Source organism: Garra rufa, chromosome 11 (assembly GCF_049309525.1).
Source record: "Garra rufa chromosome 11, GarRuf1.0, whole genome shotgun sequence".
Taxonomy (NCBI): Eukaryota; Metazoa; Chordata; class Actinopteri; order Cypriniformes; family Cyprinidae; genus Garra; species Garra rufa.
Window position 1 is genome coordinate 42,001,251 of NC_133371.1, and position 17,515 is coordinate 42,018,765.

A 17,515-nucleotide genomic window follows, 5' to 3' on the forward strand; every position below is an offset into this window, starting at 1 on the left:
ATTGGTAACTTAAACTATTAAAAATAATTTTCATTCACTGAAAAAGAGTGGAAATTATTTTTTAGACGACAAATTAGAAATGCTGCTTTGGCAACTAACTGAAATATATACATTTAAGTTGAAGTACTAAATTACTAAAACGAAAAAAAATTAATTAAAATAAATTAAAGCTAAAAATAAAAATTAAGTACAAATATAAAAACAATTTAAACCAAAATAAAAAGAACACTGAAAAAATACAATCTAGTATGAAAGAAAAATAGATAAATATAATATTTATAACAGATAAATAAATTCAAGCTAAAAATAAAAATAAAAATATTTTAAAGCTGAATAAAAATATAAAATACTAATAAAAAAATGACAAAAACTAAAATTAAAAGTACAAAATTACAACTTAACCCAAAATTTAAATGAAAACTGAAAAAAATAATCTACTTTAAAATAAAAATAGATAGAAATAATTTTAAAAAATCAAAAATCAAAATAAATAAATAAATAAAATAAAACGGGAATTTTTTTAAAGCTATAATAAAAACGACAAAAACACTTAAAATAAAAAGGACAAAATTACAACTTTTTAAGTTTAAATTTTAAATGAAAATTGAAAAAAAAATTTTTTTAAATAAAACTTAATAAAAATAAAGAATACTAATAAAAAAATATAAAAATGACAAAAACACTTAAAATTAAAAGTACAAAATTACAACTTAACCCAAATTTAAAATGAAAATTGAAAAAAATAAAAAAATAAAAATTTAATAAAACTTAATAAAAATAAAGAATACTAATTAAAAATTATAAAAACGACAAAAACACTTCAAATTAAAAGTACAAAATGACAACTTAACCCAAAATAAAACTGAAAACTGAAAAAAAAACAATACAATCCAATTTAAAATAAAATAAGATAGAAATAAATTAAAGTTGAAGTCCTTAAAAAAAATAAAAAAAATAATAATAAAAAATAATAAAACTGGAAATTTTTAAAGCTTACTAAAAATAAAAAGAAATAATAAAAAACTAATAAAAATGACAAAAACACTTAAAATTAAAAAGTACAAAATTATAACTACAAGCTTAATAAAAAAAAACTAATAAAAAAACTAATAAAAATGGTCAAAAGCACTTTAAAAATAATAAAAATGATTTGATTAAATTTAAAAGAACTAATTTATAACTTAACCCAAAATTAAAATGAAAACTGAAAAAATAAATACAAATTAATTTAAAATAAAAATAGATTAAAAGTAATTTTAAACAGAGATGGATGCTGTCAGCTGTCAAGCACCAAAAATAGTGATCTACATACTAAATAATAATTTGATGTAGTTTAAGTACACTTACAAGATAATACTACTTTTCACGTAATTTCACGTAATATTTAATTTACTAGCAATTTCTGTGTGAGAATAGTTTCTACATCAATGATTTGCACTATATTCCGACAGTTCTGAAGTAATATGATGCTTTATCCGAGGAAAAGACAAAAATAAAAGCGTAATTAATCCAGGGTCTGCTATTTTACTGTAGAGCAAAAAGCAATGCAGACATCCTGCTAAAATGTTCCTTTTCTGCTCCTGGGAATAACATCATGAGTGTCATTACATCACCTCTGCTTTGCGGATGTTCTCCTTGGCCTCCTCTATTCGGAATTCCAGCTCATTCCGGCTCTGTTCCGTGGGCGGAGTCCCGAGATTCTCGCATTCCTCTAGAGCCTGCCATAAAACAAATTAGCGATAATCAGCTCAATTCAATTAGCTCATCAAGCAACCAACCTAAGGAAAAAAACAGCATCTGACCATATTTCCTGCCACTAATCTAACAATCGCACAGGACACACGCACAACGTTTAAGGGAGTGAATAGAATTCCTGAATTATGACCAGGCTTCCCCCTGAATCTGATACGATAAGGTCATATTTTACCTCAGAATCAAAAACAAAGAAAAAACAAAAAAGAAATTAGAACTTTTCTTGAAGAAAAACAAGACTGTATTAGTATAATTTTTGCAACATTGTGACATTACTTTCATGATTATTAAATATATTATAGCAAAACGGTATTGTATAATATTATTATATATAATAATAATAATTGCACTTTCATAAAATAAAATAAAAATTATTATCAGTGATTATTTAATGAAATATAACATTTTTTTGTACTGCAATCTTTTTTGACTGTATTAAAATTGTTGTATCGAGGCATTATTTTCATAATTACTAAATATAATATTATAGCAGTACAATATATTATGTAATATTATATATTATATATAGCATTATATAATATTAATAATTAAAACTGCTGCTTTACTGTAGATAAAAATGCTGTATATACAGTTATAAATAATCTAATAACAATTACCCCTAAGAATAATGTGAAAATAATGAACAAATAATAATAATAAAAATAAATAAATAAATCATTAATGTTTTACATATGTAATGTTTAGAATTTGAGTCTAGAATACTATTAAAATTTTAATAAAATAAAATGGACTATTAGTGATCAATGTTTTGAATGAAATAATATTTAAAATATTGTATAATATTTTACTGCAATCTTTTTTACTGCAGATACTGTATATACAGTAATTAAAACATAATCACCACTAAGAAAAAGTGAATTATAAATATAAATAAATTTTGAAAAAAAACAAAAAAAAAAAACTCAACGGCATAATGTGGGGATGGAATTTATAATTAATTTATTAATTAAATTATTAAAAAATACATAAAATTAAATTAAATAATAAAAATTCCAATAATAAAATAATATAAAATTAAATTAATTAATTTCTTTTTTTCCTTTTTAATTTTGTGGACATGATCGTGAGATTAAACCTCTTGTGAAATAGTAAGATATGTCCCAGTCACTGGTAAAAAATAAATAAAAAATAAAAATAAAATAAAATAAAACAAAACAAAACAAAACAAAACAAAATAAAATAGTCACTGGTAATTAAATGATTAAAAAACACATAAAATTAAATTAAACAATAAAAAATACAATAATAAAATAATATAAAATTAAATAAATATGTCCCAGTCACTGGTAATTAAATTATTCATTTGCATCTTAACAGAATAAAACAAATCCACAAATGTAAAATATCCAGAATTTAATATAATAATATCCAGTAAATAAAATCTAACACAATTACTAAGAATAGAGCGAATTAAAAAAGCAAATACATTGAGAAAAAGCAAATAAAATGTCAAATGTTCAGATTTATGGTCTATGTGACATAATTGTGAGATTCAACCTCTTGTGAAACAATAAATTATGTCTCAGTCCTTTGTAATTAAATTATTTACTTTTTTTTCAGAGGATTTGAAGTGTTTTAGTATGTGTGTGTTGCTGATGTTGTTTTGGTGTGTAAGTGCTTATGTATGTCAGCGGCTCTCACCCGTTTGTAATGGATGATGTTTTTGTGTTCGCGAGCCACACGTGTGGCCCATTTCCTCGCCTCTTTGTTGAGACTGTGTTCTTCTGTGGTTCCCGTCTCCGATTCCAGCTGTCGACTCTGAAACACACACACAACTGGTTACCACAGCAACACACACCTGCTGGAATCACAGGTCTGAGATCAGACTCATTACATTCACAATTAAAAACACAAAAGCACAGAAGAACAGTGTTGAGAACATTTCAACATCCCTGATATCAGACCTGAAGCTCCGGAGGATTCACTAATCAACTCAAATTAACCAACCTGCCTGGATTAGCAGAGGTTTAGTGGGAAAAAAAACAGCTTGATTCTTCTAACAACTAATGGTAAGTGATAATGGAGTTTAGGCTAATATGCATGTACAGTAAAATCTAATTTACTCACATTTCATTTAGGTTGTTAAAAAGTCATTTCAAATCTCAAGTCTGTCTTTTTCACATAATAATTCTAGCTTACACTAAAAGAAAAAAACAAAATAAATAAAAATAAATAAATAACAAAAAAATTTTTTATATTAATAAATAAATGGTAAGAATGGTCGATTTCATTTTGTCCCAGTTAAAGGTAATTAAATTATTTAAAATAAACAAAACCAAACTAAACTAAACTAAACTTAACAATAAATAAATAAAATAAAATAAAACTATAATACAGGTTAATTTTTTTCTTTTTAATTTTGTGGACATGATCATGAGATTAAACCTCCTATCAAACAGTAAGCTAGGTCCCAGTCACTGATAATAAAATAATATCAAATAAAACAAAACAAAACTATAACAAGGGTTCATTTTATTTTTTTAATGAATCATGATCATGAGATTAAAGCTCATTTGAAACAGTAAAAAATAAATAAAAAAATAAATAAATAAAATAAAACTACAATAAGGGTTCATTTTATTATTAATTTTATGGACATGATCATGAGATTAAAGCTCCTGTGAAACAGTAAGCTTGGTCCCAGTCTAAAATAAATAAATAAATAAATAAATAAATAAATAAAATAAATATTTAAATAAATAAAAAAATAAAACAAAACAAAACTATAAGAAGGGTTTTTTTTTTTGCTTTTTAATTTTGTGGACATGATCGTGAGATTAAACCTCTTGTGAAATAGTAAGCTATGTCCCAGTCACTGGCAAAATAAAATAAAATATAAAATAAAATAAAATAAATAAAATAAAATAAAATAAAATAAAATAAAATAAAATAAAATAAAATAAAATAAAATAAAACTTTAAGAAGGGTTATTTTTTTTCTCTTTTTTCTTTCTTTTTAATTTTGTGAACAAGATCATGAGATTAAAGCGCCTGTGAAGCAGGAAGCTATGTCTCAGTCACTGGTAATAAAATTAAATAAAAATGTCCCATGCATCTATTTATCTCCGAGCTTAAACACCTAAAAAACAATATGTATTTAGACAAAAGTCTTAGAGAAAAAGAAAACTTTTATTTAACAAGGATGCATTAAAATGACCAAAAGTGACAAAGACATTGATAAATATTAGAAAATGATCATGTGACGCTGAAGACTGAAGTAATGATGCTGAAAATTCAGCTTTGAATTAAAAAAAAAACATTTTAAAATATATTCACATAGAAAACTGCTATTTTAAATTGTAATATTTCACATTTGGACTATTTTTAATGTATTTTTAATCAAATAAATGCAGCCTTGGTGAGCAGAAAAGACTGGCATTTTTCTAAAAAGCAAAAAGAAAGCCAAAAGCAAAAAAAACTGTCCCAGATTCATCTTCCAAGAGGAAATAGCCACTATACTCTGTCCAATTCTATAAAATCAACACATGCAAATAACAGCGTCCTGCGATATGACTGGCGTATGTTGATCTGACAGTACTGCTGACGCTGCATCTATGCATGTGTGAATATTTGACTCTGACAGCACTGATCAATACAAACTCAATCAGAGCGCTTTAACACAAGCGTCTTCACTCGATATTCCCACATCAATCTGATGTCAACACTAGTCACAGCTGACAAGCATTTCTCGAAAGGCAAAAATAAAAAAAAGCATCCAAACATTGCTCTCCTTTTTTCATCTTCCTGTTTTTCCTCTGAGCGTGACCTTAAGCAGATGTGGCGTGTGTGTTTGAGGCACGCTGGGTTGCCCGAGTCTGCTGGGAAACGCATGACAGTCTGCAGGGTTTCCATCTGGATCAGAAACGCTCACAAAGGCCTAATCAATGCCATGTGTCTCTGCTTCAAACTCTGAGACATGCTTTCTGGGAGAGCGTGATGGAATGTATGCAACTTTGACGCTTTCTGCATGTCTGTATAATGGAAAATACTGTGTTTGTGTGTATGTTTGGATTGTCGATCAATCCTCAGTGAGTGTAAGATGTGTCAGAGTCTTTCAACAGCTGACACCACGAGGATTTGACAAACAAAATCCAGTGTTATAGTGTACAAACAAAACACTTCTTTTGTAACATTTGTTCCCTGAGGTCTTGCCATATTTTAGTCAGATATAAACCGCAAATAAACCCTTCAGGGTGGAAAAGAACTGACTGTAACAACATTATCCTGTTGATCACAAATAAAAACAATACTAAATCTGAGAAAACTGTCAATATTTGGGCACAGAAAACCATGACTGATAGAAACTGAGTATTTCAGTGATGCAAAAAAGGTGAAGCATGTAATTTAAATGTGATGCATACATTAACTGGAATATAAATGTAACTATTATTTCTATACTGTGAAAAGAGTTATACAAACAATTGACTTGACTAAATATAAACATATAAACAAATAACTATTAATATTTATGGTAACACTTTACAATAAGGTTCATTAGTTAAACATTAGTTAATGTATTAACTAACATGAACTAACCATGAGCAATACATCTGTTAATGTATTTACTAATCTTTATTAACGTTAGTTAACGGAAATACAGTTGTTCATTGTTTGTTCATGTTAGTTCACACTGCATTAACTAATGTTAACAAAATTTTAATAATGTATTAGTAAATGTTGAAATTAACATTAACAAAGATTAATAAATGCTGTATAAGTCCAGTTCATTATTAGTTCATGTTAACTAATATGGTTAACTAATGTTAACTAATGAACCTTATTGTAAAGTGTTACCATATTTATTAATATTAACAAAGTGATATACAATTAAAACTGACTTGACTCCACATAAAAATATATATTAATATATAAACATAAATGTATACATATAAATGACTAGTAATATTTATTAATATTAACAAATGCATGATATTAACTAAGGGTCAACCAATTATCGGTGCCGATATTAAGCATTTTTATGGTTATCGTATCGTCATTTTCAAAACTGATTTGCCAGTAAAAAAATTTAAAAGCATTTAAAGAAAGCTTCTGTCAGAGCCCTTGTTATTCTTAATTTTGCCATTCATTTTCATTTTTACACCAGACATGTATATATATGTATATATATCGGTCATATATTTAACAAAAATGTTTATTAACATATTTATACATATTAACATCATACATTTATGTAAAGCAGTTTTGAAACAATGTATTGTGCAAAGTAAAATACAATTAAAACTGATTTGACTACATATAAACATATATTAATATATAAAATGTATACATATAAATTACTATATTAACCAACCTATATTAAATACATGATATTAATTAGGGGTCAACCGATTATCGGTGCCGATTTTCAGCATTTTTATGATTCTCGGTCATTTTAAAAACTGATTTGCCAATAAAATAATTTAAAAGACTTTAAAGAAGGCTTCTGTCACAGCCCTTGTTATACTTAATTTTGACATTCATTTTCATTTTTACACCAGATATGTATATATATATATATATATATATATATATCGGTTCAAAATTTTGGTTATTCTTTATCTGAAATAATCGGGATTGGCCTTGAGAATATATATTGGAGATGTAACGATATCAAAATCTTAAATACGATACAAATGATACGATATTTACTGCAACATTTAAAAAAAAAAAAAAGACAAATACTTTTTGTACATTTTAAAGTTAAATTATTCTATGCAATGCACTTTGAAAGTTAAAAATTAAAAGCTCCAACCCATGTTCCTAACTAAGAAAACTTAAGTCAGAAAAAAGTCTTGACTGTACCTGAACTTTAAAGGGGACTGAACCCTCTTTTGATTTGTGGTATATTGTAAAACAATTGCACTGCAAAATAAATCTAAATAAATATCTTATAGGTATATTAAATTTGCTTTACACTACAGTAGGGAAATTACAACACTTCTTTCCTAATTTCTACACTTGAAATTTATTTCCCTTTTTTTAGCATTGAAACCACTAGATGTCAGCAATTCATACTGCACTTTTAAGGTCTTATTTTAACAGAAATGGTAGTAGAGCTTTTATGCTGACAGAAAACTCCAGCTTCTGTGAAAACAGGCTTACAAAACTGCTGAAATGTTGTAATCATCTGCCACAAAAATAAAGCCCAACTGGTGGCCGTTGCATTCCCTAATGTGTGAACTGAGCCGTTCTGAGGTGCGAAAAACACCGGATCACGAGTTGATCGCCTGAACGAAGTGAACGCTTTGCTTTGAAGCGTGCAGCGAAAACAGACTTGATGAAGAGATTAAGCCATATTGTGCTTTCAGTTTTAGTTGGTTTGACAGATACTGTGCCAAAGCATAATGGCCCAAAACACAACTTTAAAGACCTTTTAAGTTAGAATAAGAAGTTTAAAAATATTTTAAAAACTACACGTTTTGCCTAGAAGACCTATCGTTTCATATCGTCATGTGACCACGATAATATCAAGACAGTTTTGCTATCGCGATACCATGATATTAATAATACCGTTATATCTCTAATATACATAAATATAGAACTGGAAAAATAGTTGCAGTTAAAAAAAAAGTGTTTAAAATTAACTGTAATTTAATTCGGTGCAGCTAGCAGCATAAAATTGACACACTTCACCTTTCAAAGGAACAAACAAAACTTCAATTCCATTATGACATTTTCCCTTGAAATTTGTGCACAGGCTGATGCAAGCATGCAAACAACAACAATGACGACGCCGAGACGATGATGGCTGCACGAGACTGATGCATGATGGCAAATCAAGTCCAACAGACAGTGTGGTACCTGCGCCAGAGTCATTCTCATCACACTGACCGCCGATGGCTCAATGTCCACCAACTGCTGCACGGAGCTCAAAGTCTGAGCCGGAGAGGAGGAAAGATGGGCACACACACGCGCGCGCACACACACGCATCACACACACGTGAGGTGGGGTTAAGAGAAGGTTAGAAACAGACTGTTAGAGGACAGGAAAACAGAGTTAGAAACAGCAAAGCAGTCAGAAAGATGTTCAGAGATGTTAACATTAGGAAATACAATTCCTACTAACTACTAGAGCTGTAAGAGAGGACAACTACACAACAGGATTCAACACTGAACTAGGGTCAAAGACGATAAGATGACTATGTCAAAAGAAATTATGTCCACAGAAAGCACATTAAATGCAAGTAAAGTGCACTTTTAAGGTTATGTTTTTGGAGAATAAAATGTTAAAATTTGGTTGAAATAATGTTACATTGTTACATATTTATGTAAAAATTCAAACAACATGCTTATTCTGACTTGTATATTTTAAAATATAAAAAATGTTTTTATTGTGATTTAAAAAAAAAAAATCTTACTGACAAATGGGCAAAAGCTAGGATAGTGACAAATTGTAAAAGTGTAGAATTGCAATTAATTAGTATTTGGTGTGAAAGAAATGTGTCATTTAATATGTCATAAATTGATTTTTGTCGTAAATATGCCTGACAAGATTGTTACACTGAATGACATTTTAGTGGGTGTCTTCTGTAAATTAGGGAAAAGTATATGATATTTAAAAATGCAATTAAATTAAACAGAAAGCTTTGTAATATTTTGTTGGGAAAAACAACAACAATTTAAAGCAGTATTACACTTATTGTTTTTACACTTATGCTTAATCCCTTTTTCGTCTTTGACCCACTATAAGAAGATGGAAGGAAGAGACAGATAATAAGAGCAAGCAAATGCTAACCTTACGGTTAGTTGTAGGGAGTTATAGTAATCAAACACAGATTGATTAATTACTGTTAATAATTCAACTGATTAAGCTTATTTTATAAAACAAATTTATCAAATAAAACCTCAAAAACCCAAAACTCACAAATAATGCAGAGAAAAGCCCTCAAAATAGCCTTATAGGATTACTCCACTTACAGAATAAAAATTTCCTCACCCCCATGTCATCCAAGATACTCATGTCTTTCTTTCTTCAGTCGCAAAGAAATTACATTTTTTGAGGAGAACTTTGCAGGAATTTTCACCATATAGTGGACTTCAGTGGCGCTCAACAGGTTGAAGGTTAAAAATGCAGTTTCAATTCAGCTTTAAAGGGCTCTAAATGATCCCAGCTGAGGAATAAGGGTCTTATCTAGTAAAATGATCGGTCATTTTCTAGAAAAAACACAATTGCTCATCTTGTCTAGCTCTGTGATGCGCAAAGTACTCTATGCACTCTGGTTCAAGAAGTGTAAACTCTTAAAAATAAAGGTTCTTTATTGGCATCGATGGTTCCATAAAGAACCTTGAACATCCATGGAACCTTTCAAATGCAGAAAAGGCTCTTTATAGTTGAAAAAGGTTCTTTAGAATTTTAAAATGTTCTTCAAAATGGTCCTTTTAAGATTCTCTGGGGAACCAAAAATGGTTCTTCTATGGCATCACTGCGAAAACACCCTTTTGGAACATTTATTTTTGTGTATGTCGAAAAAACTCCCATCCCATTTTCTCCTCCAACTTCAAAATTGTCCAACATCACGGTTTTACCGTTGTTGTAAAGGGCGTTTGTCCTTCTTTGTATTTTCACTTTCCAAACACTTGGGTCAGTACTTCTGCAGCGATGTAGGACAATTTTAAAGTTGGAGGAGAAATTGAGATGGTAGTTTTTCAACACTCTTAAAAATAATGGTGCTTCAAAAGGTTCTTCAAGCGATTCTATAGAAGAACTATTTTTGGTTCCGCAAAGAACCATTCAGTCAAAGGTTCTTTAAAGAACCATTTCCTGCTTACCTATAATCTAAAGAGTCTTGTTTGCTACAAAGAGCCTTTTGTGCAACAGAAAGGTTCTTTAGATGTTAAAGGTTCTTTATGGAACCATTTAGACAAAAAGGTTCTTCTATCCCTGTTGAAAAAAACAGCATATGCTGGATAGGTAGGTTTTGATGCTGGTATGCTGGTTTAATCTGGTCCTTTGCTGGTTTATGCTGGTCCTTGACCAGCGACAAGACCAGCTAAGGACCAGCATAAACCAGCTAAAGACCAGCATTAACCAGCTAAAAACCAGTATTAACCAGCAAAGGACCAGCATAAACCAGCTAAAACCAGCATCATCCATACCTAACCAGCATATGCTGCTCTTTTCAACAGGGATGGCATTGTGAAGCACCTTTATTTTTAAGAGTGTAACTGTATTGAACCGGAGTGCACAGATTACGCATTGCAGAGCTGGACAAGACAAGCATTTGAGGTTAAAAAGTATATAAATTGTACATTTTCTTAGAAAATGACCAATCGTTTCACTATATAAGACCCTTATTCCTCGGCTGGGATCGTTTAGAGCTGCACTGAAACGGCATTTTTAACCTTCAATCCATTGAGCACCATTGAAATCCACTACATGGAGAAAAAACCTGGAATGTTTTCCTCAAAAAATGAAATTCTTTGCAACGAAAGAAAGACATGAACATATTGGATGACATGGGGGGTGAGTAAATGATCAGGAAATGTTTTATTTTGGAAGCCTTTAACACATTATGACATATTTGGAAAAACTGAACTTTTTACATTCAAAAACTGCCTTTAGAAGTTCATATATTACAATTTCATATTAACGTAACTCACTGGCTTGAGACGGTCTGGTGTAGATGTAATTGACCAGACTGGATTGATCACAGACTCACACATTCTCATTTAGGCGGTACTTTCAAGCTAGAATTGCTCTGACAGAAAGATAATTTTTTTTATTACAAAGATTATGTATAGATCAGTAGCCACTGTATTAAATTAGCATGTTAAAATGTCATCAAGTTAGTAGCTACGCCATCAAAGCACACTAAATTGAAATCAAAGTTTAAAATAGGATACAAGAATGCAGACAGATATAAAGTGGAACGCTGAGAGAACACAGACTAAATATCAATCACACTCCAGCTGAACTGAAGCATAACGAGGGAACGCTCACAAAACGAGTGGTAATTAAAGTCTGAGCAGAGACAGACGAGAGTTTAAACAGCGGGACGTTTCTTCATCACCACAGGAACAAGAAATTCTGTTCGCAGAGACTCTCAGAAGCGTCAGGCTAAATATAGAAGGTGATGATGAAATTTGCAAGCTTTTTCGGCAGAGTTGTGAGGTATGTGTCGATGACGTTGTTAACGCTGAATAAATTCTGAAACGTTTGAACACAATTTAAACCTTTAAATAGAGAGAAGACCGAGAGAAAGACGGGACGAGCGAGTGCTGATGCACTGAATAATAAAAATGAACCAAAAATAAGATGCTTGTGTGAAAACTAGCAGTGGGTTTCCTTCCATAACACGGTTCCAACTAAATAAAATGTAATTTGTGATGATAAAGAACGATGATAGATAATCACAATCACAATCTAAACTGATTATATAAATAAAACACATTTTTCTGTAAACGTTCAAAACTACTGTTCCAAAAGTTAAGGGTTGGTAAGAATTTTTAATGTTTCTAAAAGACGACTTTTTAGTTCACCAAGGCTGCATTTATTTGTTTAAAAATGCAGTAAAAACAGTAATATTGTGAAATATTATTACAATTTAAAATAAGTGTTTTCTATGAAAATATATTGTAAAATGTAATTTATTCCTGCGATGCATAGTGAATTTTCAGCATCATTACTCCAGTCTTCAGTGTCACATGATCCTTCAGAAATCATTCTAATATTCTGATTTGCTGCTTAAGAAACATTTATTATTATCCATGTTGAAAACACTTGTGCTGCTTCGCATTGACAAACAAAGTTGAAAGAGTAACATTATAAATGTCTTCACAGCCACTTCTGGTTTATTTAATGCATCCCTGCTGGAAAAAGTACTGATTTCATAAAAAAAAATCTTACTGACCCCAACCTTTTGAACAGTAGTACATTATTCCTTGACAGTTTATAAACATATATGCATGAAACTCACCATATCACTGTCACTGGGCTGGAACTGAAAGTCTTGTGCTTTGTGAAACACTGGGTTTTCTTGCAGAAACAGCTGCTGATTGAAGTCCTGCATCACCTGAATATAAAAACACACTAATTAACAAACATCAAGGTGATGCAAGTTTACATGACATGGAAACATTTTCCTTTAAAGGAAGAGCACACCCAAAAAGTGACTCTCCTTCTGTCTTCTTGGAACATAATAGATATTTTGAAAGACATCTAATAATGCCAACGCTATTTAAAATGTGACCCTGGACCACAAAACCAGTCATAAGAGTCAAATTCTTTAAATTGAGATTTATACACAGTGTGAAAGATGAATAAATAAGCTTTCCATTTATGTATGATTTGTTACGAGACACAACTATTTGAAAAACTGGAATCTGAGGGTGCCAAAAAAAAAGTTTAAAGTTGTCCAAATGAAGTTCTTAGCAATGCATATTACTAATCAAAAATTACATTTTGATATATTTATGGTAGTAAATTTACAAAATATCTTCATGGAGCATGATCTTTACTTCATATCCTAATGATTTTTGGCATAAAAGAAAAATCGATAATTTTGACCCATATAATGTATTTTTGGCTATTGCTACAAATATACCCCAGCGACTTAAGACTGGTTTTGTGGTCCAGGGTCACATATTACACGTAAAAATGTTCCTGTAAAGGGAGAGTGCACCCATAAAATTGACTTCTTCATGCAACATAATAGTAGATAATTTGAAAGACATGTGCTTTTTTGTGCACACAATAAATGCCAACGCTCTTTAAGATGACCCTGGACCACAAAACCAGTCATAAGGATCTTTTTTTTTTTTTAATTGAGATGTATACATCATCTGAAAGCTAAATAAATAAGCTAAATAATAGGACAATATTTTCCTGACAAACAACTATTTAAAAATCTAGAATCTGAGGGTGCAAAAAAATCTAAATATTGAGAAAAAAAGTTGTCCAAATGAAGTTCTTAGCAAGGCATATTACTAATCAAAAATTAAGTTTTGATATATTTTCAGTAGGAAATTGACAAAATACCTTCATGGAACGTGATCTTTAATTAACATCCTAATGATTTTCAGCATAAAAGAAAAATTTGTAATTTTGACCCATACAATGTATTTTTGGCTATTGCTACAAATATACCTGAGCTACTTTTTTGACTGGTTTTGTGGTCCAGGGTCACATATTACACATAAAAATGTTCCTTTAAAGGGAGGGTGCACCCAAAAAAACGGACTTCTTGGAACATAATAGATATTTTGAAAGATGTGCTTTTTTGTGCACACAATAAATGTCAACGCTCTTTAAAATGTAACCCTGGACCACAAAACCAGTCATAAGGATCATAAAAAAAAAAAAAAAATGAAACAATAAATAAGCTTTCCGTTGATGTATGGTTTGTTAGGATAGGACAATATTTGGCCAAGATACAACTATTTGAAAATCTGAATTTCATGCAGGTTTGGAATGACGTAAGGGTTAGTAAATGATGATCATTTTTGTGGGAACTATCCCTTTAAGAGCTTGTGCTTTTCCCTTTAAGATCCTTGCATAACTCTCTCTCTCTCTCTCTCACACTCACACACACACACACTCACACACACACACACACACACGCGTCACAATAGTGGCATGTAAAATTAGGCCCCCTTGGGCAGTGAAATAGTGCTCAGACAGATGTGTTTGTCAGCGCAGTGGAGGAATGATGTGTGTGTGTGAGGGGATTTCTTCATAGGGGAGCCGATAATGAGGCGCTGGCAGAGGGAATCTATTTCTGGGAATGAATAGGGGAAATTGAGGGAGTGATGAAACTAAAACAGAAGACTCACTCGACTGGACTTCTCCAGCAGGAACTGGAAGGTGCTGTGGACAGCCTGAAACGCTTCCAGCTCGGTCCGACAAAAGGATATCAGATAATCCTTCACATGGTCGTATACGTTCCCCTCCAGACCCTAGAGAAAGAGATACAGAGAAAGACAGATTACATAGTCTGTGTTTGAACTGAATAAATAACAAATGACCTTGAGCTTTCAGAAAGGGTCAGAGCTTCCAAAATGTGAAACGAGAATGATAGAATGATGGATGTACAGAAATATAGACAAACAAATATAACAAAAAATAATGACAAACATAATTATGCACAAAAATGACTAAATGGTTGACTAAACAATAGAATGACAAATAGGAAAGAAGAAAGAAAGCATAAACAGAATGACAGAATGAAAGAATGACACAAGAGAGAACAACAGACAGAAATATAGAGAAAAACAATAGAATGATGCAAAGAATGATAGATAAAATGACAAAGAATGCTAAAAAACAGATATAGTAGAATAAGAAAAACAAAGAATGAGTGATTGAATACAGAAATATAGAAAAACAATAGAAAGAGAGACAGATAAAATGACAGTGATAGAACGAATGATCAATAATGGCAGGATGTTATGTAAAAAAAAACAGAACTATTTGAAGAATGATCCAATTTAAAACCACAGAAAGATACAAAGAATAGTGGACAAAACGAAACAACAAAAACATAAATAATGACATGATAAAAAAAGTAATTCTGAATGAAAATATAGAAAAAAATGAAAAGAATAAAAATAATAATATATATATATATGTGTGTGTATATATATATATATATATATATATATATACATACATACATACATATATACACACACATATATATATATATATATATATATATATATATATATATATATATATATACACACACACACACACACACACACACACACACACACACACACATACATATATATATATATATATATATATATATATATATATATATATATATATACACACACATACATATATATATACACACACATACATATATATATACACACACATACATATATATATATATATATATAAACTTATTGAAGAACTTATTTAAGAACTAAATTAATTTATTTGATTAAAATTCAGTAAAAACTGTAATGTGAAATATTATTGCAAATTAAAATAACTGTTTTCTTAATATAGTGTAATTAATTTTCTGTGATGCAAAGCTGAAATTTTAGCGCCATTACTTCAATGTCCAGCATATTAGAATGATTTCTGAAGAATCATGTGAAGTGTCACATGATTCTTCAGAAATCATTCTGATATGCCAATCTGAAATATTTTTGATTATTATCCATGTTGAAAACAATTGTGCGGCTTCATATTTTTGTGGAAACCATAATACTTTTTATTTTTAAGGATTCTTTAATGGAAAAAGTTGGAATTGTAACATTATAAATGTCTTAACAGTCACTTTGATCTATTTAATAATACATTCCTGCAAAAAAATTACAGATTTCTTAAAAAAAAAAATAAAATAAAATAACATAACGATCCCAAACTTTTGAACAGTACTACATGATTCCTTGATTGCAGTGCACTTCATACACATGCATACATTTAAAAAAATCACTTATTTGATTATAATGATTGCATAACTTATGCAAGGATATTGATTGTAAAATATTATTGTAATTTAAAATAACAGTTTTCTATGTGAATATATTGTAAAATGTAATTTATTTCTGTGATGGAAAGCTGAATTTTCAGCATCATTACTCCAGTGATCTTTTAGAAATCATTCTAATATACTGATTTTTTTTTTTTATTATTATTATCAATGTTGAAAACTATTGTGCTGCTTTATATTTTTGTGAAAACCATGATACATTTTTTTTTATTAGATTCATCAATTAACAAAGTTGGAATTGTAACATTATACATGTTTTAACAGTACAGACAAAAAACAAAACAAAAAAAAAACGGACAGAACGAAGCAACAGAAACATAAATAATGATGATAAAAATAATGACTGACTAAGACAGAATGATTGAAAAATGACAGATAGAATATAAAAAAAACATAGAAGGACCATAATAAGAGCTGAATGCATTTGTTTGATTAAAAATTTTGTAAAAATTTGGAATATTATTGCAATTTAGAATAATTATTTTCTTTGTGAATATATTGTAAAATGTCATTTATTTCTGTGATGCAAAGTTGAATTTTTAATGGCATCACATGATAAAAATAAAGACTGACAAGGACAGAATGACTGAAAAATGACAGACAGAATAGACTGAAAACATAGAAAAACTACAGAAGAACCAGAATTAGAAAGAGCTGAATGATAGATGAAATGACAGACAAATAATATGTGACCCTGGACCACAAAACCAGTCTTAGGTAGCACGGGTATATTTGTAGCAATAGCCAAACATACATTGTATGGGTCAAAAGTATCGTTTTTTTACTTTTATGCCAAAAATCATTAGGATATGCCATGTTCCATGAAGATATTTTGTAAATTTCCTACCATAAATATATAAAAACTTAATATCTGATTAGTAATATGCATTGCTAAGAACTTCATTTGGACAACTTTAAAAGGAGATTTTCTCAATATTTAGATTTTTTGCACCCTCAGATTCTAGATTTTCAAATAGGTGCATCTCGGCCAAATATTGTCCTATCGCCACAAACCAAACTTAAATAAAACAAATTTATTCAGCTTTTAGAAGATGTCTAAATCTCAGTTTCAAAAAATTGATCCTTATGACTGGTTTTGTGCTCTAGAGTCACATATAACAGAAAGAACAATAAATAATAGTGGAATGATGAGAAGAAACACAACAGAACTATAAAAAGAATGACAGGGAATTTAGAACAATAGAGAGAATGACAATAAAATACCCGGAAACAAAAAAAGTCAGTTAATTGAAAAGCATTTGTATGACAGAAAGAAGGATATAACGTCCCGTC

At 29.8% G+C, this 17,515-nt stretch overlaps 1 protein-coding gene across 2 annotated transcripts in view; it reads right to left on the bottom strand.

The window, feature by feature from the left end:
* Positions 1-17,515, bottom strand: part of LOC141345229 (F-BAR and double SH3 domains protein 2) — a 140,105-nt gene that overhangs the window by 25,769 nt on the left and 96,821 nt on the right. Inside the window, exons 9-13 of one of the 2 annotated variants that reach the window (XM_073850116.1) lie at positions 14,544-14,666; positions 12,689-12,784; positions 8,574-8,648; positions 3,415-3,531; positions 1,614-1,718 (exon numbers count right to left, since the gene is read on the bottom strand). In XM_073850116.1, the coding sequence (XP_073706217.1) occupies positions 1,614-1,718; positions 3,415-3,531; positions 8,574-8,648; positions 12,689-12,784; positions 14,544-14,666 (516 nt within the window). The remainder of the gene's footprint in view (positions 1-1,613; positions 1,719-3,414; positions 3,532-8,573; positions 8,649-12,688; positions 12,785-14,543; positions 14,667-17,515) is intronic. The other variant, XM_073850117.1, reaches the window with a different exon arrangement.